The sequence below is a fragment of the Cetorhinus maximus genome, unplaced genomic scaffold (genome assembly GCF_964194155.1).
Source record: "Cetorhinus maximus unplaced genomic scaffold, sCetMax3.hap1.1 HAP1_SCAFFOLD_3777, whole genome shotgun sequence".
NCBI lineage: Eukaryota > Metazoa > Chordata > Chondrichthyes > Lamniformes > Cetorhinidae > Cetorhinus > Cetorhinus maximus.
Window position 1 is genome coordinate 1 of NW_027599683.1, and position 23,098 is coordinate 23,098.

The window sequence follows — 23,098 nt, forward strand, 5'->3', positions numbered from 1 at the left end:
ACCCCCTCATCCCCCTCCCCCCCCCCTCCCCTACACCCCCCACCCCCACATCCCCCACCCCCCCCCCCCCATCCTCCCCCTCCCCCTCACCCCACCACCCCCATTCTCCCCCTCACACTCTCCCCCTCACCCACCCACCACCATTCTCCCCCTCACACTCTCCCCCTCACCCCCACCCCCACCCCATTCTCCCCCTCACACTCTCCCCCTCACCCTCCACCACCATTCTCCCCCTCACATTCTCCCCCTCACCCCCCACCACCATTCTCCCCCTCACACTCTCCCCCTCACCCTCCACCACCATTCTCCCCCTCACACTCTCCCCCTCACCCCCCACCACCATTCTCCCCCTCACCCCCCACCACCATTCTCCCACTCACACTCTCCCCCTCACCCCCCACCACCATTCTCCCCCTCACACTCTCCCCCTCCCCCCCCACCACCATTCTCCCCCTCACACTCTCCCCCTCACCCTCCCACCACCATTCTCCCCTCACACTCTCCCCCTCACCCTCCACCACCATTCTCTCACTCACACTCTCCCCTCACCCCCACCACCATTCTCCCCCTCACACTCTCCCCCTCACCCTCTCACCACCATTCTCCCCCTCACACTCTCCCCCCTCACCCACCCACCACCATTCTCCCCCTCACACTCTCCCCCTCACCCCCCACCACCATTCTCCCCCTCACACTCTCCCCCTCACCCCCACCCACCCACCACCATTCTCCCCCTCACACTCTCCCCCTCACCCCCCACCTCCATTCACCCCCTCACACTGTCCCCCTCACCCGCCCACCACCATTCACCCCCTCACACTGTCCCCCTCACCCGCCCACCACCATTCTCCCCCCTCACACTTTCCCCCTCACCCCTCATGTCCCACCACCATTCTCCCCCTCACACTCTCCCCCTCACCCCATCACCATTCTCCCCCTCACACTCTACCCCTTACCCTCCACCACCATTCTCCCCCCTCACTCTACCCCTCACCCTCCACCTGCATTCTCCCCCTCACACTCTCCCCCTCACCCCCACCACCATTCTCCCCCTCACACACTCCCCCTCACCCCCACCTCCATTCTCCCCCTCACACTCTCCCCTCACCCTCCACCTGCATTCTCCCCCTCACACTCTACCCCCTCACCCTCCACCACCATTCTCCCCCTCACACTCTCCCCCTCACCCCCACCCCCCACCACCATTCTCCCCCTCACACTCTCCCCCTCACCCTCCACCACCATTCTCCCCCTCACATTCTCCCCCTCACCCCCCACCACCATTCTCCCCCCTCACACCTCCCCCTCACCCTCCACCACCATTCTCCCCCTCACACTCTCCCCCTCACCCTCCACCACCATTCTCCCCCTCACACTCTCCCCCTCACCCCCACCACCATTCTCCCCCTCACCCCCCCACCACCATTCTCCCACTCACACTCTCCCCCTCACCCCCCACCACCATTCTCCCCTCACACTCTCCCCCTCCCCCCCCACCACCATTCTCCCCCTCACACTCTCCCCATCACCCTCCCACCACCATTCTCCCCCTCACACTCTCCCCTCACCCTCCACCACCATTCTCTCACTCACACTCTCCCCTCACCCCCCACCACCATTCACCCCCTCACACTTCTCCCCCTCACCCTCCACCACCATTCTCCCCCTCACACTCTCCCCCTCACCCACCCACCACCATTCTCCCCTCACACTCTCCCCCTCACCCCCCACCACCATTCTCCCCCTCACACTCTCCCCCTCACCCCCACCCACCCACCACCATTCTCCCCCTCACACTCTCCCCCTCACCCCCCACCACCATTCACCCCCTCACACTGTCCCCCTCACCCGCCCACCACCATTCACCCCCTCACACTGTCCCCCTCACCCGCCCCACACCATTCTCCCCCTCACACTTTCCCCCTCACCCCTCATGTCCCACCACCATTCTCCCCCTCACACTCTCCCCCTCACCCCCATCACCATTCTCCCCCTCACACTCTACCCCTTACCCTCCACCACCATTCTCCCCCCTCACTCTACCCTCACCCTCCACCTTCAATCTCCCCTCACACTCTCCCCCTCACCCCCACCACCATTCTCCCCCTCACACACTCCCCCTCACCCCCCACCTCCATTCTCCCCCTCACACTCTCCCCCTCACCCTCCACCTGCATTCTCCCCCTCACACTCTACCCCTCACCCTCCACCACCATTCTCCCCCTCACACTCTCCCCCTCACCCCCACCCCCCACCACCATTCTCCCCCTCACACTCTCCCCCTCACCCTCCACCACCATTCTCCCCCTCACATTCTCCCCCTCACCCCCACCACCATTTTCCCCCTCACACTCTCCCCCTCACCCTCCACCACCATTCTCCCCCTCACACTCTCCCCCTCACCCCCCACCACCATTCTCCCCCTCACCCCCCCACCACCATTCTCCCACTCACACTCTCCCCCTCACCCCCCACCACCATTCTCCCCCTCACACTCTCCCCCTCCCCCCCACCACCATTCTCCCCCTCACACTCTCCCCCTCACCCTCCCACCACCATTCTCCCCCTCACACTCTCCCCCTCACCCTCCACCACCATTCTCTCACTCACACTCTCCCCCTCACCCCCCACCACCATTCTCCCCCCTCACACTCTCCCCCTCACCCTCTCACCACCATTCTCCCCCTCACACTCTCCCCCTCACCCACCCACCACCATTCTCCCCCTCACACTCTCCCCCTCACCCCCCACCACCATTCTCCCCCTCACACTCTCCCCCTCACCCCCACCCACCCACCACCATTCTCCCCCTCACACTCTCCCCCTCACCCCCCACCACCATTCACCCCCTCACACTGTCCCCCTCACCCGCCCACCACCATTCACCCCCTCACACTGTCCCCCTCACCCGCCCACCACCATTCTCCCCCTCACACTTTCCCCCTCACCCCTCATGTCCCACCACCATTCTCCCCCTCACACTCTCCCCCTCACCCCCATCACCATTCTCCCCCTCACACTCTACCCCTTACCCTCCACCACCATTCTCCCCCCTCACTCTACCCCTCACCCTCCACCTGCATTCCCCCCCTCACACTCTCCCCCTCACCCCCACCACCATTCTCCCCCTCACACTCTCCCCCTCACCCCCACCACCATTCTCCCCCTCACACCCTCCCCCTCACCCCCACCTCCATTCTCCCCCTCACACTCTCCCCCTCACCCTCCACCTGTATTCTCCCCCTCACACTCTACCCCTCACCCTCCACCACCATTCTCCCCTTCACACTCTCCCCCTCACCCCCCAACCACCATTCTCCCCCTCACACTCTCCCACTCAACCCCCCACCCCACCACTATTTCTCCCTCTACACTCTCCACCTGACCCCGTACCCCTCACCCTCCACCACCATTCTCCCCATCACACTCTCCCCCCCACCCCCCACCACCATTCTCCCCCTCACACTCTCCCCCTCACCCCTCACCAGCATTCTCCCCCTCACACTCTCCCCCTCACCCTCCACCTGCATTCTCCCCCTCACACTCTACCCCTCACCCTCCACCACCATTCTCCCCTTCACACTCTCCCCCTCACCCCCCAACCACCATTCTCCCCCTCACACTCTCCCACTCAACCCCCCCACCCCACCACTATTTCTCCCTCTACACTCTCCACCTGACCCCGTACCCCTCACCCTCCACCACCATTCTTCCCATCACACTCTCCCCCCACCCCCCACCACCATTCTCCCCCTCATACTCACCCTCTCACCCCCCACCACCATTCTCGTAGTGGGGGATGGGGAGGGGGGAGCGGGGGGTGGGGTGGAAGGGTGAGCGGGGGTGTGGGAGGATGAGTGGGGGTTGGGGAGGCGGAGCGGGTGAGGGGGAGGCTGAGTGGGGGATGGGGAGGGGGTTCATGGGGGATGGGGAGGGGGCGTGGGGGAGTGGGATTGGGAGGGGGCGCGGGGGAGAGTGATGAGGAGGGAGGCGCGGGGGAAGGGGAGGGGGGAGCGGGGAATGGGGAGGGGGGGCGCGGGGATGGGGAGGAGGAGGGGGAATGGGGAGGGGGTCACGGGGGTGGGAGAGGGGGATGTTGGCCCCTGGATTATGGAAGTTGAAGTGGTGGGGTACAGGCCACAGCCCCTGTCCCTCCCGACCCGGCGACCTGACCGAGGCCCTGCTGTGACCCCCCCCCACCCCCCACCGACCCCCGAACCCCCACCACCGTTTCTGCGGCGGCCGACATGCTCTGCCTTCCCTCCGGCCATGGGGGCAGGGGGTGCCCGTCAGTGCGCCTCCCGGAGACGGAAGGAGAGATGGGAGGGGATGAGAGAAGGAGGGAGAGAGAGAGAGAGAGAGAGAGAGAGAGAAAAGGAGAGAGAGAGAGGGAGGGAAGGAGAGAGAGAGAGAGAGAGCAACAGGGAGAGAGAGAGAGAGAGAGAGCGACAGGGAGAGAGAGAGAGTGAGAGAGAGAGGGAGGGAGTGAAGGTGAGAGGGAAGGAGAGACAGGGAGAGAGAGAGAGAGAGAGGGATGGAGAGCCAGATGGAGGGAGAGCCAGAGGGAGGGAGAGAGAGAGAAAGAGAGAGAGAGAGGGAGGGAGGGAGGGAGAGAGAGAGAGAGGGAGAGAGAAAGACAGAGAGAGAGACAGAGAGAGAGGAAGGAGAGAGACAGAGAGAGAGAAGGAGAGAGAGAGAGAGAGAGGGAGAGGGCACTGACTTGCCTGACACTGTCCCGATGGTCTCTCCGCAGCCAATGCCATGCACAAGACCAGAGGCAGTAAACCTCCCATGTCTTCCAAAGCTCGAAAGACCAAACGTGCAGCTGCCTCACAAAGACGTGAAGGTACGTCAAGGCGCGAAGTTATTACAGCCAGGGGAGAGGGATCGATAGAGGGGAGCTCACAACATGGGAGCGATCGACAGCGGAGGGTCGGTGGGGCAAGTAGCTGGGGGTTGGGGGGGGCGGTGGTGTTGGGTGGGGTGGAGGGGTCTTTTTTTACTTGCCCTGGGCGCCTTCGACAATGATATTGGCGGGAAATGAAAAAGAACAGGAAGGCTTGGAGCAAGCACGCCGCTCTGATGGTCGGACTGGGCTGGGCTGGGCCGGGCGGGACTGGGCTGGGCTGGGCCGGGCGGGACTGGGCTGGGCCGGGCGGGACTGGGCTGGGCCGGGCGGGACTGGGCTGGTCCGGGCGGGGCTGGGCCGGGCTGGACTGGGCGTGACTGGGCCGGACCGGGCCGGGTGGGACGGGGCCGGGCCGGACCAGGCAGTGGGTGGTGGGCTCTGTTGCGCGTCCACAGGGCGGGTGGCTCATGGGGCTTCACATGTGTCCATGCCGAGACAGACGGGGGAGGGAAAGGATGGAGGCGGGGAGGGGGTGGGCGATGGCCGGGCCTAACCCCGTCCCGATGACCGGGCCTAACCCTGTCACGATGACCGGGCCTAACCCCGTCCCGATAACTGGGCCTAACCCTGTCCCGTTAACTGGGCCTATGTCCCGATAACCGGGCCTAACCCTGTCCCGATGGCCGGGCCTAACCCCGTCCCGATGGCCGGTCCTAACCCCGTTCCGATCACTGGGCCTAACCCCGTCCCGATGGCCGGGCCTAACCCCGTCCCGATGGCCGGGCCTAACCCCGTCCCGATGGCCGGGCCTAACCCCATCACGATGGCCGGTCCTAACCCCGTTCCGATCACTGGGCCTAACCCCATCCCGATGGCCGGGCCTAACCCCGTCCCGATGGCCGGGCCTAACCCCATCACGATGGCCGGGCCTAACCCTGTCCCGATGGCCGGGCCTAACCCCGTCGCGATGGCCGGGCCTAACCCCGTCCCGATAACTGGACCTAACCCCGTCCCGATAACTGGACCTAACCCCATCACGATAACTGGGCCTAACCCTGTCCCGTTAACTGGGCCTAACCCCGTCCCGATGGCTGGGCCTAACCCTGTCCCGATGGCCGGGCCTAACCCCGTCCTGATGGCTGGGCCTATGTCCCGATAACCGGGCCTAACCCCGTTGCGATGGCCGGGCCTAACCCCGTCCCGTTGGCTGGGCCTAACCCCGTCCCGATGGCCGGGCCTAACCCCGTCCCGATGGCCGGGCCTAACCCCGTCCCGATGGCTGGGCCTAACCCCGTCCCGTTGGCTGGGCCTAACCCCGTCCCGTTGGCCGGGCCTAACCCCGTCCCGATGGCCGGGCCTAACCCCGTCCCGATGGCCGGGCCTAACCCCGTCCCGATGGCCGGGCCTAACCCCGTCCCGATGGCCGGGCCTAACCCCGTCCCGATGGCCGGGCCTATGTCCCGATAACTGGGCCTAACCCTGTCCCGATGGTCTCTCAGCAGGCAGTGGGGACTTCGCGGACCAACCGCAGATGCTCGTACGCTTCCATTCGGCGTTGTGCGACGAAGAGGACGCGGCGTCCCTGCCGGCAGGTAAAAAGGGAGACGCGCGTGCACGGCTGCCCAGGAGCGCAGCAAATCTGCCCCGCGGCTAAAACTGCGCCACGGACAACACCAGCACTTGTCGTGTAAGGGCGGCCGTTCTCAGAACTAGGGCACAGCAAGACCCCACAAACCCCGCCGCGGTAAACGGCCTGGGCCTCTCATTCCCGGTAGCGTCCAATCGAGGGATTGGGATCGACGCTGGGGAGAATTTCACCCAACCTAGCCACTCCCCCCGACCCACCACCCACCCCAACTGGACCGGCTGCAATTTTCCAGCGCTTTCCACTTTTGTTTCTGCATTGACATAGCGCCTTTCATGACCTCAGGACTGCTTTAGTTCATTAGAGGGGTGGGACCTTCCAAATCTGTCACCGCTGGTGAGAGCGCTGCCCATCGGATGGGTTTCTCTGCCTGGTGCATGTTTATTCACGGGATGTGGGTGTCGTTGGTAAGGACTCCGGTATTGGTTGCCGATCCCTGAATTGCCCCCTTGAGAAGGTAGTGGGTGAGCCGCCATCTTGAGCCGCTTGTGCCGTGTGGTGTAGGTACACCCACCGTACAGTTAGGGAGGGAGTTCCGGGATTTTAACCCGGTGACAGTGAAGGAACGGACGATATATTTCCCAGTCGGGATGGTGAGTGTGGCTCGGAGGGGAACTTCCAGGTGGTGGTGTTCCCCGTGCGTCTGCTGCCCTCGTCCTTCTAGACGGTAGCGGTCGTGGGTTTGGAAGGTGCTGTCGAAGGAGCCTTGGTGAGTTGCTGCAGTGCATCTTGTAGATGGTACACACACTGCTGCCACTGTGCGTCGGTGGTGGAGGGAGTGAATGTTGAAGGTGGTGGAGGTAGAGAATGTTGAAGGTGGTGGAGGTAGTGAATGTTGAAGGTGGTGGAGGGAGAAAATGTTGAAGGTGGTGGAGGGAGTGAATGTTGAAGGTGGTGGATGGGAGTGCATGTTCAAGGTGGTGGATGGGGGTGAATGTTGAAGGTGTTGGAGGGAGTGAATGTCAAAGGTGGTGGAGGGAGTGAATGTTGAAGGTGGTGGAGGGAGTGAATGTTGAAGGTGGTGGATGGGGGTGAATGTTGAAGGTGGTGGAGGGAGTGAATGTTGAAGGTGGTGGAGGGAGTGAATGTTGAAGGTGGTGGAGGGAGTGAATGTTGCAGGTAGTGGAGGGAGTGAATGTTGCAGGTGGTGGAGGGAGTGAATGTTGAAGGTGGTGGAGGGAATGAATGTTGAAGGTGGTGGATGGGGGTGAATGTTGAAGGTGGTGGAGGGAGTGAATGTTGAAGGTGGTGGAGGGAGTGAATGTAGAAGGTGGTGGAGGGAGTGAATGTTGAAGGTGGTGGAGGGAGTGAATGTTGAAGGTGGTGGATGGGGGTGAATGTTGAAGGTGGTGGAGGGAGTGAATGTTGAAGGTGGTGGAGGGAGTGAATGTTGAAGGTGGTGGATGGGGGTGAATGTTGAAGGTGGTGGAGGGAGTGAATGTTGAAGGTGGTGGAGGGAGTGAATGTTGAAGGTGGTGGATGGGAGTGAATGTTGAAGGTGGTGGAGGGAGTGAATGTTGAAGGTGGTGGAGGGAGTGAATGTTGAAGGTGGTGGAGGGAGTGAATGTTGAAGGTGGTGGATGGGGGTGAATGTTGAAGGTGGTGGATGGGGGTGAATGTTGAAGGTGGATGAGGGTGAATGTTGAAGGTGGTGGAGGGAGTGAATTGGGTGTCTCGCAGAGGGGTCTGGCCCGATTGTTCCGATCGGTGACAGGCCTTCATGCCTCAGCCTCCTCTCCTTCCTCCTCCTCCCAGAAGAGTCTCCGCTGGTCAAGGTGATCTCGCAGCAGAACGCGGACGGATCGTGGAGTCCGAGCGATGACCTGGAGGCGCAGCTGGGCCTGAAGCCTCAGGAGATTGGGCAGAGCCTCCCCCGGCAGGTATGAGCCCCGCTCAGTCTCATCGTTACGCAGGCTGGGAAGGGGGAGAAGCACAGGCCCTCGTCTGAACAGAAGCCAAAGCTCGGGAGAGCGCTGGCCCTCTGCCCAATGTGAATCAAGCACTGGCGGGTATTCCTCAGAAGCAGAGAACCTGTTGCGCTGTCGCCTGGATATTTGTGGGATCTTGCTCAGCCAGTTTAGCTGCCACATCTCATACAGCAGTGTAGAGGCAGCTTTACTCTGTATCTAACCCCGTGCTGTACCTGTCCTGGGAGTGTTTGATGGGGACAGTGTAGAGGCAGCTTTACTCTGTATCAAACCCCGTGCTGTACCTGTCCTGGGAGTGTTTGATGGGGACAGTGTAGAGGGAGCTTTACTCTGTCTCTAACCCCGTGCTGTACCTGCCCTGGGAGTGTTTGATGGGGACGGTGTAGAGGGAGCTTTACCCTGTATCTAACCCCGTTCTGTACCTGTCCTGGGAGTGTTTGATGGGGACAGTGTAAAGGGAGCTTTACTCTGTATCTAACCCCGTGCTGTACCTGTCCTGGGAGTGTTAGATGGGGTCAGTGTAGAGGGAGCTTTACTCTGTATCTAACCCCGTGCTGCACCTGCTCAGTCCATCTTAAGCCTACAGTCCCCTGTCTCTGCTGTCAGTATGGGTTGTTGTCCCTCGCTCATTGATGATTCTCTCTGTGATTTGAAGGACATGGATCTGACTCTCTGGGTTACGATACTGGCAGTCATCTGGCTCCACGCGTCTTGTGCTGACTCCAAGGATGAGTGGGAGCTTCTGGTGGACAAGTCAGTGTCCTGGATCAAGGCCAATTCAGGTGACGTCAAAAGTCAGGCCAGAGGTCAGGAGGCCGCGGCCAGGTCTAGAAATCCATTGTATTCATCTCACTCAACATTCAGTGGAAAATGATCACACAGTCCCTCTCTCAGTCCCCTCTCCCTCAGGGAGATATCTGTACGCTGACTGGTGTCTCTCAGCGAGATATCTGTGCACTGACTGGTGTCTCTCAGTCCCCTCTCTCTCAGGGAGATATCTGTACACTGATTGGTGTCTCTCAGGGAGATATCTGTGCACTGACTGGTGTCTCTCAGGGAGATATCTGTGCACTGACTGGTGTCTCTCAGTCCCCTCTCTCTCAGGGAGATATCTGTACACTGACTGGTGTCTCTCAGGGAGATATCTGTGCACTGACTGGTGTCTCTCAGTCCCCTCTCTCTCAGGGAGATAACTGTACACTGACTGGTGTCTCTCAGGGAGATATCTGTGCACTGACTGGTGTCTCTCAGTCCCCTCTCTCTCAGGGAGATATCTGTGCACTGACTGGTGTCTCTCAGGGAGATATCTGTACACTGACTGGTGTCTCTCAGTCCCCTCTCTCTCAGGGAGATATCTGTACACTGACTGGTGTCTCTCAGGGAGATATCTGTGCACTGACTGGTGTCTCTCAGTCCCCTCTCTCTCAGGGAGATATCTGTACACTGACTGGTGTCTCTCAATCCCCCTCTCTCTCAGTGAGATATCTGTGCACTGACTGGTGTCTCTCAGTCCCCTCTCTCTCAGGGAGATATCTGTACACTGACTGGTGTCTCTCAATCCCCCTCTCTCTCAGTGAGATATCTGTACACTGACTGGTGTCTCTCAGTCCCCCTTTCTCTCAGGGAGATATCCGTACACTGACTGGTGTCTCTCAGTCCCCTCTCTCTCAGGGAGATATCTGTACACTGACTGGTGTCTCTCAGTCCCCTCTCCCTCAGGGAGATATCTGTACACTGACCGGTGTCTCTCAGTCCCCCCTCTCTCTCAGGGAGATATCTGTACACTGACTGGTGTCTCTCAGTCCTCTCTCTCTCAGGGAGATATCTGTACACTGACTGGTGTCTCTCAGTCCCCTCTCCCTCGGGGAGATATCTGTGCACTGACTGGTGTCTCTCAGGGAGATATATGTACACTGACTGGTGTCTCTCAGTCCTCTCTCTCTCAGGGAGATATCTGTACACTGACTGGTGTCTCTCAGTCCCCTCTCCCTCGGGGAGATATCTGTGCACTGACTGGTGTCTCTCAGTCCCCTCTCAGTGAGATATCTGTACACTGACTGGTGTCTCTCAGGGAGATATCCGTACACTGACTGGTGTCTCTCAGTCCCCTCTCCCTCAGGGAGATATCTGTACACTGACTGGTGTCTCTCAGTCCCCCCTCTCCCTCAGGGAGATATCTGTACACTGACTGGTGTCTCTCAGTCCCCTCTCCCTCAGGGAGATATCTGTACACTGACTGGTGTCTCTCAGTCCCCTCTCCCTCAGGGAGATATCTGTACACTGACTGGTGTCTCTCAGTACCCCCTCTCCCTCAGGGAGATATATGTACACTGACTGGTGTCTCTCAGTCCCCTCTCCCTCAGGGAGATATCTGTACGCTGACTGGTGTCTCTCAATCCCCCCTCTCCCTCAGGGAGATATCTGTACACTGACTGGTGTCTCTCATTCCCCTCTCTCTCAGGGAGATATCTGTACACTGACTGGTGTCTCTCAGTTCCCTCTCTCTCAGGGAGAGATCTCTACACTGACTGGTGTCTCTCAGTCCCCTCTCTCTCATGGAGATATCTGTACACTGACTGGTGTCTCTCAGTCCCCTCTCTCTCAGGGAGATATCTGTACACTGACTGGTGTCTCTCAGTCCCCTCTCTCTCAGGGAGATATCTGTGCACTGACTGGTGTCTCTCAGTCCCCTCTCTCTCAGGGAGATATCTGTACACTGACTGGTGTCTCTCAATCCCCCTCTCTCTCAGTGAGATATCTGTACACTGACTGGTGTCTCTCAGTCCCCCTTTCTCTCGGGGAGATATCCGTACACTGACTGGTGTCTCTCAGTCCCCTCTCTCTCAGGGAGATATCTGTACACTGACTGGTGTCTCTCAGTCCCCTCTCCCTCAGGGAGATATCTGTACACTGACCGGTGTCTCTCAGTCCCCCCTCTCTCTCAGGGAGATATCTGTACACTGACTGGTGTCTCTCAGTCCCCTCTCTCTCAGGGAGATATCTGTACACTGACTGGTGTCTCTCAATCCCCCTCTCTCTCAGGGAGATATCTGTACACTGACTGGTGTCTCTCAGTCCCCTCTCTCTCAGGGAGATATCTGTACACTGACTGGTGTCTCTCAGTCCCCTCTCCCTCAGGGAGATATCTGTACACTGACTGGTGTCTCTCAGGGAGATATATGTACACTGACTGGTGTCTCTCAGTCCTCTCTCTCTTAGGGAGATATCTGTACACTGACTGGTGTCTCTCAGTCCCCTCTCCCTCGGGGAGATATCTGTGCACTGACTGGTGTCTCTCAGTCCCCTCTCAGTGAGATATCTGTACACTGACTGGTGTCTCTCAGGGAGATATCTGTACACTGACTGGTGTCTCTCAGTCCCCTCTCTCTCAGGGAGATATCTGTACACTGACTGGTGTCTCTCAATCCCCCCCTCTCTCAGTGAGATATCTGTACACTGACTGGTGTCTCTCAGTCCCCCTCTCTCTCAGGGAGATATCCGTACACTTACTGGTGTCTCTCAGTCCCCTCTCCCTCAGGGAGATATCTGTACACTGACTGGTGTCTCTCAGTCCCCCTCTCCCTCAGGGAGATATCTGTACACTGACTGGTGTCTCTCAGTCCCCTCTCCCTCAGGGAGATATCTGTACACTGACTGGTGTCTCTCAGTCCCCTCTCTCTCAGGGAGATATCTGTACACTGACTGGTGTCTCTCAATCCCCCTCTCTCTCAGTGAGATATTTGTACACTGACTGGTGTCTCTCAGTCCCCCTCTCTCTCAGGGAGATATCTGTACACTGACTGGTGTCTCTCAGTCCCCTCTCCCTCAGGGAGATATCTGTACACTGACTGGTGTCTCTCAGTCCCCCCTCTCCCTCAGGGAGATATCTGTACACTGACTGGTGTCTCTCAGTCCCCTCTCCCTCAGGGAGATATCTGTACACTGACTGGTGTCTCTCAGTCCCCTCTCCCTCAGGGAGATATCTGTACACTGACTGGTGTCTCTCAGTCCCCCCTCTCCCTCAGGGAGATATCTGTACACTGACTGGTGTCTCTCATTCCCCTCTCTCTCAGGGAGATATCTGTACACTGACTGGTGTCTCTCAGTCCCCTCTCTCTCAGGGAGAGATCTCTACACTGACTGGTGTCTCTCAGTCCCCTCTCTCTCAGGGAGATATCTGTACACTGACTGGTGTCTCTCAGTCCCCTCTCTCTCAGGGAGAGATCTCTACACTGACTGGTGTCTCTCAGTCCCCTCTCTCTCAGGGAGATATCTGTACACTGACTGGTGTCTCTCAGTCCCCTCTCTCTCAGGGAGATATCTGTACACTGACTGGTGTCTCTCAGTCCCCTCTCCCTCAGGGAGATATCTGTACACTGACTGGTGTCTCTCAGTCCCCCCTCTCCCTCAGGGAGATATCTGTACACTGACTGGTGTCTCTCAGTCCCCTCTCCCTCAGGGAGATATCTGTACACTGACTGGTGTCTCTCAGTCCCCTCTCCCTCAGGGAGATATCTGTACACTGACTGGTGTCTCTCAGTCCCCCCTCTCCCTCAGGGAGATATCTGTACACTGACTGGTGTCTCTCATTCCCCTCTCTCTCAGGGAGATATCTGTACACTGACTGGTGTCACTCAGACCCCTCTCTCTCAGGGAGATATCTGTACACTGACTGGTGTCTCTCAGTCCCCTCTCCCTCAGGGAGATATCTGTACACTGACTGGTGTCTCTCAATCCCCCCTCTCCCTCAGGGAGATATCTGTACACTGACTGGTGTCTCTCAGTCCCCCCTCTCTCTCAGGGAGATATCTGTACACTGACTGGTGTCTCTCAGTGCCCTCTCCCTCAGGGAGATATCTGTACACTGACTGGTGTCTCTCAGTCCCCTCTCCCTCAGGGAGATATCTGTACACTGACTGGTGTCTCTCAATCCCCCCTCTCCCTCAGGGAGATATCTGTACACTGACTGGTGTCTCTCAGTCCCCTCTCCCTCAGGGAGATATCTGTACACTGACTGGTGTCTCTCAGTCCCCTCTCCCTCAGGGAGATATCTGTACACTGACTGGTGTCTCTCAGTCCCCTCTCCCTCAGGGAGATATCTGTACACTGACTGGTGTCTCTCAGTCCCCTCTCCCTCAGGGAGATATCTGTACACTGACTGGTGTCTCTCAGTCCCCTCTCCCTCAGGGAGATATCTGTACACTGACTGGTGTCTCTCAGTCCCCTCTCTCTCAGGGAGATATCTGTACACTGACTTGTGTCTCTCAGTCCCCTCTCCCTCAGGGAGATATCAGTACACTGACTGGTGTCTCTCAGTCCCCCTCTCTCTCAGTGAGATATCTGTACACTGACTGGTGTCTCTCAGTCCCCTCTCTCTCAGGGAGATATCTGCACACTGACTGGTGTCTCTCAGTCCCCTCTCTCTCTCAGGGAGATATCTGTACACTGACTGGTGTCTCTCAGTCCCCTCTCCCTCAGGGTGATATCTGTACACTGACTGGTGTCTCTCAGTCCCCTCTCCCTCAGGGAGATATCTGTACACTGACTGGTGTCTCTCAGTCCCCTCTCTCTCAGGGAGATATCTGTACACTGACTGGTGTCTCTCAATCCCCCTCTCTCTCAGTGAGATATTTGTACACTGACTGGTGTCTCTCAGTCCCCCTCTCTCTCAGGGAGATATCTGTACACTGACTGGTGTCTCTCAGTCCCCTCTCCCTCAGGGAGATATCTGTACACTGACTGGTGTCTCTCAGTCCCCCCTCTCCCTCAGGGAGATATCTGTACACTGACTGGTGTCTCTCAGTCCCCTCTCCCTCAGGGAGATATCTGTACACTGACTGGTGTCTCTCAGTCCCCTCTCCCTCAGGGAGATATCTGTACACTGACTGGTGTCTCTCAGTCCCCCCTCTCCCTCAGGGAGATATCTGTACACTGACTGGTGTCTCTCATTCCCCTCTCTCTCAGGGAGATATCTGTACACTGACTGGTGTCTCTCAGTCCCCTCTCTCTCAGGGAGAGATCTCTACACTGACTGGTGTCTCTCAGTCCCCTCTCTCTCAGGGAGATATCTGTACACTGACTGGTGTCTCTCAGTCCCCTCTCTCTCAGGGAGAGATCTCTACACTGACTGGTGTCTCTCAGTCCCCTCTCTCTCAGGGAGATATCTGTACACTGACTGGTGTCTCTCAGTCCCCTCTCTCTCAGGGAGATATCTGTACACTGACTGGTGTCTCTCAGTCCCCTCTCCCTCAGGGAGATATCTGTACACTGACTGGTGTCTCTCAGTCCCCCCTCTCCCTCAGGGAGATATCTGTACACTGACTGGTGTCTCTCAGTCCCCTCTCCCTCAGGGAGATATCTGTACACTGACTGGTGTCTCTCAGTCCCCTCTCCCTCAGGAGATATCTGTACACTGACTGGTGTCTCTCAGTCCCCCCTCTCCCTCAGGGAGATATCTGTACACTGACTGGTGTCTCTCATTCCCCTCTCTCTCAGGGAGATATCTGTACACTGACTGGTGTCACTCAGACCCCTCTCTCTCAGGGAGATATCTGTACACTGACTGGTGTCTCTCAGTCCCCTCTCCCTCAGGGAGATATCTGTACACTGACTGGTGTCTCTCAATCCCCCCTCTCCCTCAGGGAGATATCTGTACACTGACTGGTGTCTCTCAGTCCCCCCTCTCTCTCAGGGAGATATCTGTACACTGACTGGTGTCTCTCAGTGCCCTCTCCCTCAGGGAGATATCTGTACACTGACTGGTGTCTCTCAGTCCCCTCTCCCTCAGGGAGATATCTGTACACTGACTGGTGTCTCTCAGTCCCCCCTCTCCCTCAGGGAGATATCTGTACACTGACTGGTGTCTCTCATTCCCCTCTCTCTCAGGGAGATATCTGTACACTGACTGGTGTCACTCAGACCCCTCTCTCTCAGGGAGATATCTGTACACTGACTGGTGTCTCTCAGTCCCCTCTCCCTCAGGGAGATATCTGTACACTGACTGGTGTCTCTCAATCCCCCCTCTCCCTCAGGGAGATATCTGTACACTGACTGGTGTCTCTCAGTCCCCCCTCTCTCTCAGGGAGATATCTGTACACTGACTGGTGTCTCTCAGTGCCCTCTCCCTCAGGGAGATATCTGTACACTGACTGGTGTCTCTCAGTCCCCTCTCCCTCAGGGAGATATCTGTACACTGACTGGTGTCTCTCAATCCCCCCTCTCCCTCAGGGAGATATCTGTACACTGACTGGTGTCTCTCAGTCCCCTCTCCCTCAGGGAGATATCTGTACACTGACTGGTGTCTCTCAGTCCCCTCTCCCTCAGGGAGATATCTGTACACTGACTGGTGTCTCTCAGTCCCCTCTCCCTCAGGGAGATATCTGTACACTGACTGGTGTCTCTCAGTCCCCTCTCCCTCAGGGAGATATCTGTACACTGACTGGTGTCTCTCAGTCCCCTCTCCCTCAGGGAGATATCTGTACACTGACTGGTGTCTCTCAGTCCCCTCTCTCTCAGGGAGATATCTGTACACTGACTTGTGTCTCTCAGTCCCCTCTCCCTCAGGGAGATATCAGTACACTGACTGGTGTCTCTCAGTCCCCCTCTCTCTCAGTGAGATATCTGTACACTGACTGGTGTCTCTCAGTCCCCTCTCTCTCAGGGAGATATCTGCACACTGACTGGTGTCTCTCAGTCCCCTCTCTCTCTCAGGGAGATATCTGTACACTGACTGGTGTCTCTCAGTCCCCTCTCCCTCAGGGTGATATCTGTACACTGACTGGTGTCTCTCAGTCCCCTCTCCCTCAGGGAGATATCTGTACACTGACTGGTGTCTCTCAGTCCCCTCTCTCTCCCTCAGGGAGATATCTGTACACTGACTGGTACCTGTCTTGCCTGCATTAACAATTACTTTAATTCTTTTCTCCCTCTCTAGGCCCTGATCTTGGGGGGTGCGTGAAAGCTGCAAATGACCTGCTCAAAACTTCCGTCAATCCCCACGTCTTTGGATTGTGAATTAACTCTGACTGAATCGGAAAAGAGCTAAATTAATGCTCTAGTTTGGATCTGTTAATTCTAACTCGGCATTGCTTCATAACTATGTATACTTGTTCCATGTCTATATTTCGCTCTTTTTTTCTCCATCTCTGTGCTTCATAATGATTTTGTTCATCAAGGTCGCAAAAGCACTGCCAAATGTGTATTCCTGGGAGCACTTTCTATGTTTGATGATTTGAAAAATTGCATTGCTATTTTGTTACTTGGTGTAATCCACTCTGGTTCGGCCGCCTTCGTCAGATGAATGAGAGCCATACTCCCAAAGAACTCCTCTGTATGTTGAATGGGCCACCGGGACAAGACCCCTGCTGGACATCCAGCGAGGTGTGAGGACGGTGGACGTCGGCAAGGACAACGGGGAGAGAGCTGCCCGTGGCCGTGACCCCTGGGGTTTGACTCTTTGGAGTTGGTGGGCGGTGGGGCGGGGGGAGCGTTGGAAGAGGTGAGGAGAGAAACGAAAGCTCGCCCGTGGCCGAGGAGAGGATCTAGAGAAATCAGGGGGCGAGCAAGTCTTGCCCCTCCTCAAGCCCCCTGCCCCTCCTCTGCAGCCAATGTGGCAGAGATCGCCATGTCCGAGGGGGCGCGGGGGGGTGGGGGGGGGTGGGTGGGTGGGACTCCTGACCCACACCCAGGTGGCCTTCAACGCAGAGCCGACTGCCCACGGGCTGGCAAAAATGTGTAATCTGCTCGCTTTCAAATAAATCTTACTTGCGGATTGAACCTGTTGGTGTGTGGGTCTGAGACCGTGGCGCCCGCCAGGGTGAGTCGAGCAGGAGGTGCGGTGAAATGTTTCGTTTTGTGAATTTTGCAGTGCAGGGTATTTGGTTGAGGAAGTCTTCATAGTGCGTTCGTTAGAGTCATTAGCTCGATCCATATAGATCCTGTGCACTGACTCTTACCAGACATGGGGTGGTGGGGATTGGGGTCGGGTGTGTGTGTGGGGGGGAGGGGGGGGTCGGCGGTTGGGTGGGGGGTGGTGTCGGTCGGGTGGGGGTGGGGTCGGTCGGGTGGGGGTGGGGGGGGTGGTCGGTCGGGTGGGGGTGGGTCGGGGGGGTCGGCCGGGGTAGGGGGGGGGGGCGGTGTCAGGTGGGGGTGGGATCTTCCATTCACTGCTCTCAGGACATGTCCCAAAGGAAGAAATCGGGAAAATTCCATACCCTATCCTGTAATTTTGCAACCATCGGGAGCAGGTTTGTGGGAGACCGGATGAGGTTCCAGGGTGGGTAGCGTGGATTTTGTTAAATCCTGCTGTGGTTCTCCTTATCGGGATTAATGGGGAAGGGGTTTTGTGGGTGGACCAATCCTGTGGTGGGGTGGGTGGGGGGCGGGGAGAGTCCTCCTTCTCTGTATTGAGGTGTCAGTCGTGGCTCAGTCCCCTGACTCCAGGGGTGAAGGGGGGTGGGGGGGTAGGGTTCGAGTGTCAGCTCCAGAGACTCTATCCTCATAACCCAGGGCCGAGGCTCCTGGTGCGAGTGCAGACGGAGTGAGCGCTGCGGAAGGCGGAGAATTCCGGCTCGGATGTCAGACCGACAGCGGAGGACGCCCGCAAGCGCTTCCAGCCTTGTCCGGTGTGGACGTGGGCACCGGAAACGAATATGGGCACAACCCTGCGCAACGTCACCCTCGCCCAACGTTCTGCGGACCTGGGCCAAAATGGGGGAGAGCTGTCCCCCCCACAGGCAGCAGCCCGACACAGTCACCCTCCCAGAGTTATACCTAACAGACAACAGGACAGGCCCAGCCGAGGTGGCGGCACAGTGGTACACAGTCGGGAGGGAGTCGCCCTGGGAGTCCTCAGCATCGACTCCGGACCCCCGTGAAGCCTCATGGCGTCAGGTCAAACGTGGGCAAGGAGACCTCCTGCTGATCACCGCGTACCGCCCTCCCTCAGCTGAGGAATCAGTGCTCCTCCACGTTGAGCACCACATTCCAGACCTTCACCACCGTCTGGGTAAAAAAATTTTCCTCACTTCCCCCCCCCCTCCCCCTAAACCTCCTGCCCCTCACCTTGAACTTATGTCCCCCTCATGACTGACCCTTCAACTAAGGGGAACAGCTGCTCCCTATCCACCCTGTCCATGCCCCTCATAATCTTGTCCACCTCGATCAGGTCACCCCTCAGTCTTCTCTGCTCCAACAGAAAACAACCCGAGTCTATCCAACCTCTCTTCATAACTTCAATGTTTCATCCCAGGCAACATCCTGGTGAATCTCCTCTGCACCCCCTCCAGTGCAATCACAATCCTTCCTATAATGTGGCGACCAAAACTGCACACAGTACTCCAGCTGTGGCCTCACCAAGGTTCTATACAACTCCAACATGACCTCCCTACTTTTGTAATCTATGCCTCGATTGATAAAGGCAAGTGTCCCATATGCCTTTCTCACCACCTCACTAACATGCCCCTCCGCCTTCAGAGATCTATGGACACACACGCCAAGGTCCCTTTGTTCCTCAGAACTTTCTAGTGTCATGCCGTTCATTGAATACTTCCCTTGTCAAATTACTCCTCCCAAAGTGTATCACCTCACACTTTTCAGGGTTAAATTCCAACTGCTACTTATCTGCCCATTTGACCATCCCGTCTATATCTTCCTGTAGCCCAAGACACTCAACCTCACTGTAAACCACCCGGCCAATCTTTGTGTTATCCGCAAACTTACTAATCCTCCCCTCCACATAGTCATCTATGTCGTTTATATAAATGACAAATAATAGGGGACCGAGCACAGATCCCTGTGGTAAGCCACTGGACACTGGCTTCCAGTCACTAAAGCATCCTTCTGTCATCACCCTCTGTCTCCGACAACTAAGCCAATTTTGAATCCACCTTATCAAATTACCCTGTATCCCATGTGCATTTATAAGTCTCCCATGTGGGACCTTGTCAAAGGCTCTGCTGAAATCCATATAAACTATGTCAACTGCACTACCCTCATCTACACACCTGGTCACCTCCTCAAAAAATTCAATCAAATTTGTTAGGCATGACCTCCCTCTGACAAAGCTATGCTGACTATTCCTGATCAAACCTTGTCTCTCCAAGTGGAGATAGACTCTTTCCTTCAGAATTTTCTCCAATAGTTTCCCTACCACTGACGTGAGACTCACTGGCCTGTAGTTCCCTGGCTTATCTCAAACCCTTCTTAAATAGCGGAACCACATTAGCTGTTCTCCAGTCCTCTGGCACCTCCCCCTTGGCCAGAGAGGAATTAAAAATTTGGATCAGAACCCCTGCGATCTCCTCCCTTGCCTCCCTCAGCAATCTGGGACGCAAATCATTCGGATCTGGAGATTTGTCCACTTTTAAGCCTGCCAACACCTCCAATACCTTGTCACTCCCTACATCAATTTGCTTAAGAACCTCACAGTCTCTCTCCCCGAGTTCGATACCTTCATCCTCATTCTCTTGGGTGAAGACGGATGTGAAGTATTTGTTCAACACTCTAGTGATGTCCTCTGGCTCCACCCATAGATTTCCCCCTTGGTCCCTATTCTTTCCCTGGTTACCCTCTTCCCATTGATATACTTATAGAATATCTTAGGGTTTCCCCTACTTTTACCAGCCAGAGCTTTCTCATATCCCCTCTTTGCTCTCCTAATTGCTTTTTTAAGCTCCATTCTGCACTTTCTGTACTCCACTAATGCCTCCGCTGATTTGCTTCCCTTGTACCTGTTAAAAGCCTCTCTTTTCCTTCTCATCGTATCTGAATATCTCTGGTCATCCATGGTTCTCTAGGCTTGTTACTCCTTCCTATCACCCTAGAGGGAACATGTTGAGCCTATACCCTCCCCATTTCCTTTTTGAACACCCCCCACTGTTCCTCTGTAGATTTCCCCACAAGTAGCTGTTCCCAGTCTACCTTGGCCAGATCCTGCCTTATTTTACCAAAATCCACTCTCCCCCAATCTGAAACATTTTTTTGCAACTGCCCTATTTCTTTGTCCATAACGAACTTAAATTGTACCATGTTGTGGTCACCAAAATGCTCCCCCACCACCACCTCAGCCACCTGTCCGGCTTCATTCCCCAGAATTAGGTCCAGCTCTGCACCATCCCTTGTTGGACCCTCTACATATTGACTTAAAAAGTTCTCCTGTACATATTTCAAGAAATCCACTCCATCCAAGCCCTTAACACTATGTCTATCACAATTAATGTTGGGAAAGTTGAACTCACTATATAATTACCCTATTGTTACTGTTTTTACACACCTCCACAAATTGTGCACGTATTTGCTCCTCAATTTCCCGCTATCTGGAGGTCTATAATAAACACCTAACAATGTGGCTGCTCCTTTTTTATTCCTAAACTCTACCCATAAAGCTTCATTCGACACTCTCCTTACTGCAGTAACGGACCCCTTAACTAATAATGCAACGCCTCCTCCTCTTTTACCCCCTCCCCTGTCTCATTTGAAGATTCTATATCCCGGAATGTTGAGCTGCCAATCCTGCCCTTCCCTCAACCACGTCTCAGTGATGGATAATATATCACAATTCCACGTGTCAATCCTCACCCTTAACTCATCCGTTTTACCTGTAACAATCCTGGCATTAAAGTAGAGGCCATCCAGCCTTGCCTTACGCCCTTGAAACTTAATGCGGCTGTACTCCTTCTGACTTGATTGTTTTACTGTATTATGATGTGTCCCTATTCTGCTCACATTGTGTCCCCTCCCCCTGCCAAATTAGTTTAAACTCCTCCCAACAGCACTAGCTAGGATGTTAGTCCCGCTCTGGTTCAGATGTAGACCGTCCCGCTTGTACAGGTCCCACCTTCCCCAAAAACGGTCCCAGTGATCCAGGAATCTAGAACCCTCCCTCCTGCACCAACTCTTAAGCCACGTATTCATCCGCGCTATCCTCCTATTTCTGAGCTCGCTAGCACGTGGCACTGGGAGTAATCCAGAGATCACAACCCGAGAGGTCTAGCTTTTTGGTCTACTGCCTAACTCCCTGAATTCTTGATGCAAGACCTCATCCCTCTTGCCCTGCAGCTGTTCAGTGACATCCCGGATCCTGGCACCAGGGAGGCAACATACCATCCTGGAGTCACGTTGACGGCCACAGTAGCGCCTATCTGTTCCCCTGACCATAGAATCTCTTATTACTATTGCTCTTCCTCCCCTCCTGTACAGACAGGCTGCTTGTGGTGCCAGAATCTTGGCTCTGTCCGCACTCCCTGGAGGAACCAGCGCCCTCATCAGCCTCCAAAACAGGATACCGATTTGCGAGGGGGACCCCAGGACTACCTGCCTGTTTCTCTTGGACAGCCTGGTGGTCAACCATTCCCTTCCTTCCTTCCTCCCTCAAGTCCCTTCAGCTGCGGTGTGACCACCTCTCTAAACATGCTATCCACGATGCTCTCAGACTCGCGAATGCTCCACAGTGTCCCCAGCCGCCAGCGTTCCAGCTCTGAAACCCGAGCTTTCCACAACCGGCAAAGGGTGGAAGGTCAGTGACTTTCCCTCCCCTCCACCCCCCACCCCCCCCTCCGCAAACCAAACAATTCGGTCACTGCCTTTCTGATGCCGGTCAGTCAAGGGTTCAAACCTGAAGGAACGCCGGGTAACTTCACTTCATGTTGTCCTGTGCTGGCACCAGCAGGTGGGGCTGCCCCACCACTATCAACAATTCCATATTATAGAGAGGGGGGGGAAAGAAAGAGAGAGAGAGAGAGGGGGGAAAGAAAGAGAGAGAGGGGGGAAAGAAAGAGGGGGGAAGAAAGAGAGGGGGGAAGAAAGAGAGAGAGAGGGGGGAAAGAAAGAAAGAGAGAGAGAGGGGGGAAAGAAAGAGAGAGGGGGGAAAGAAAGAAAGAGAGAGAGAAGGGGAAAGAAAAAGAGAGGGGGAAAGGAGAGAGAGAGAGAGGGGGGAAAGAGAGAGAGAGAGAGGGGGGAAAGAAAGAGAGAGGGGAAAGAAAGAAAGAGAGAGAGAGGGGGGGGAAAAGAAAGAGAGAGAGGGGAAAGAAAGAGAGAGAGAGAGGGGGAAAGAAAGAGAGAGAGAGAGGGGGAAAGAAAGAGAGAGAGGGGGGAAAGAAAGAGAGAGAGGGGAAAGAAAGAAAGAGAGAGAGGGGGAAAAGAAAGAGAGAGAAAGAGAGAGAGGGGGAAAGAAAGAGAGAGGGGGAAAGAAAGAGGGGGAAAGAAAGAGAGAGAGAGAGAGGGAAAGAAAGAGAGAGAGAGGGGGAAAGAGGGAGGAGAGAGGGGGAAAGAAAGAGAGAGAGGGGGAAAGAAAGAGAGAGAGAGAGGGGGAAAGAAAGAGAGAGAGGGGGAAAGAAAGAGAGAGAGGGGGAAAGAGAGAGAGGGGGAAAGAAAGAGAGAGGGGGAAGAAGAGAGAGAGAGAGAGGGAAAGAAAGAGAGAGGGGGAAAGAAAGAGAGAGAGAGGGAAAGAAAGAGAGAGGGGAAAAGAGGGAAATAAAAAGAGAGGGGGAAAGAGAGAGAGAGGGGGAAAGAAAGAGAGAGAGAGAGAGAGGGAAAGAAAGAGAGAGAAAGAGAGAGAGGGGGAAAAAAGAGAGAGGGAAAGAAAAAGAGAGGGGGGGGAAAAGAGAGAGAGAGAGAGAGAGAGGGAAAGAAAAAGAGAGAGGGGGGAAAGAGAGTGAGTGAGAGAGAGAGAGGGAAAGA

General features: G+C 56.2%; 1 protein-coding gene across 1 annotated transcript; it reads left to right on the forward strand.

The window, feature by feature from the left end:
• The first annotated feature begins 6,352 nt into the window (after positions 1–6,352).
• Positions 6,353–17,197, forward strand: LOC144678200 (von Willebrand factor A domain-containing protein 5A-like). The gene is made up of 4 exons (XM_078538070.1): positions 6,353–6,441; positions 8,250–8,374; positions 9,078–9,204; positions 16,356–17,197. The coding sequence occupies exons 1-4, from the start codon at positions 6,381–6,383 to the stop codon at positions 16,433–16,435; spliced, it is 393 nt and encodes a 130-aa protein (XP_078394196.1). The 5' UTR covers positions 6,353–6,380; the 3' UTR covers positions 16,436–17,197.
• Positions 17,198–23,098: the final 5,901 nt, after the last annotated feature.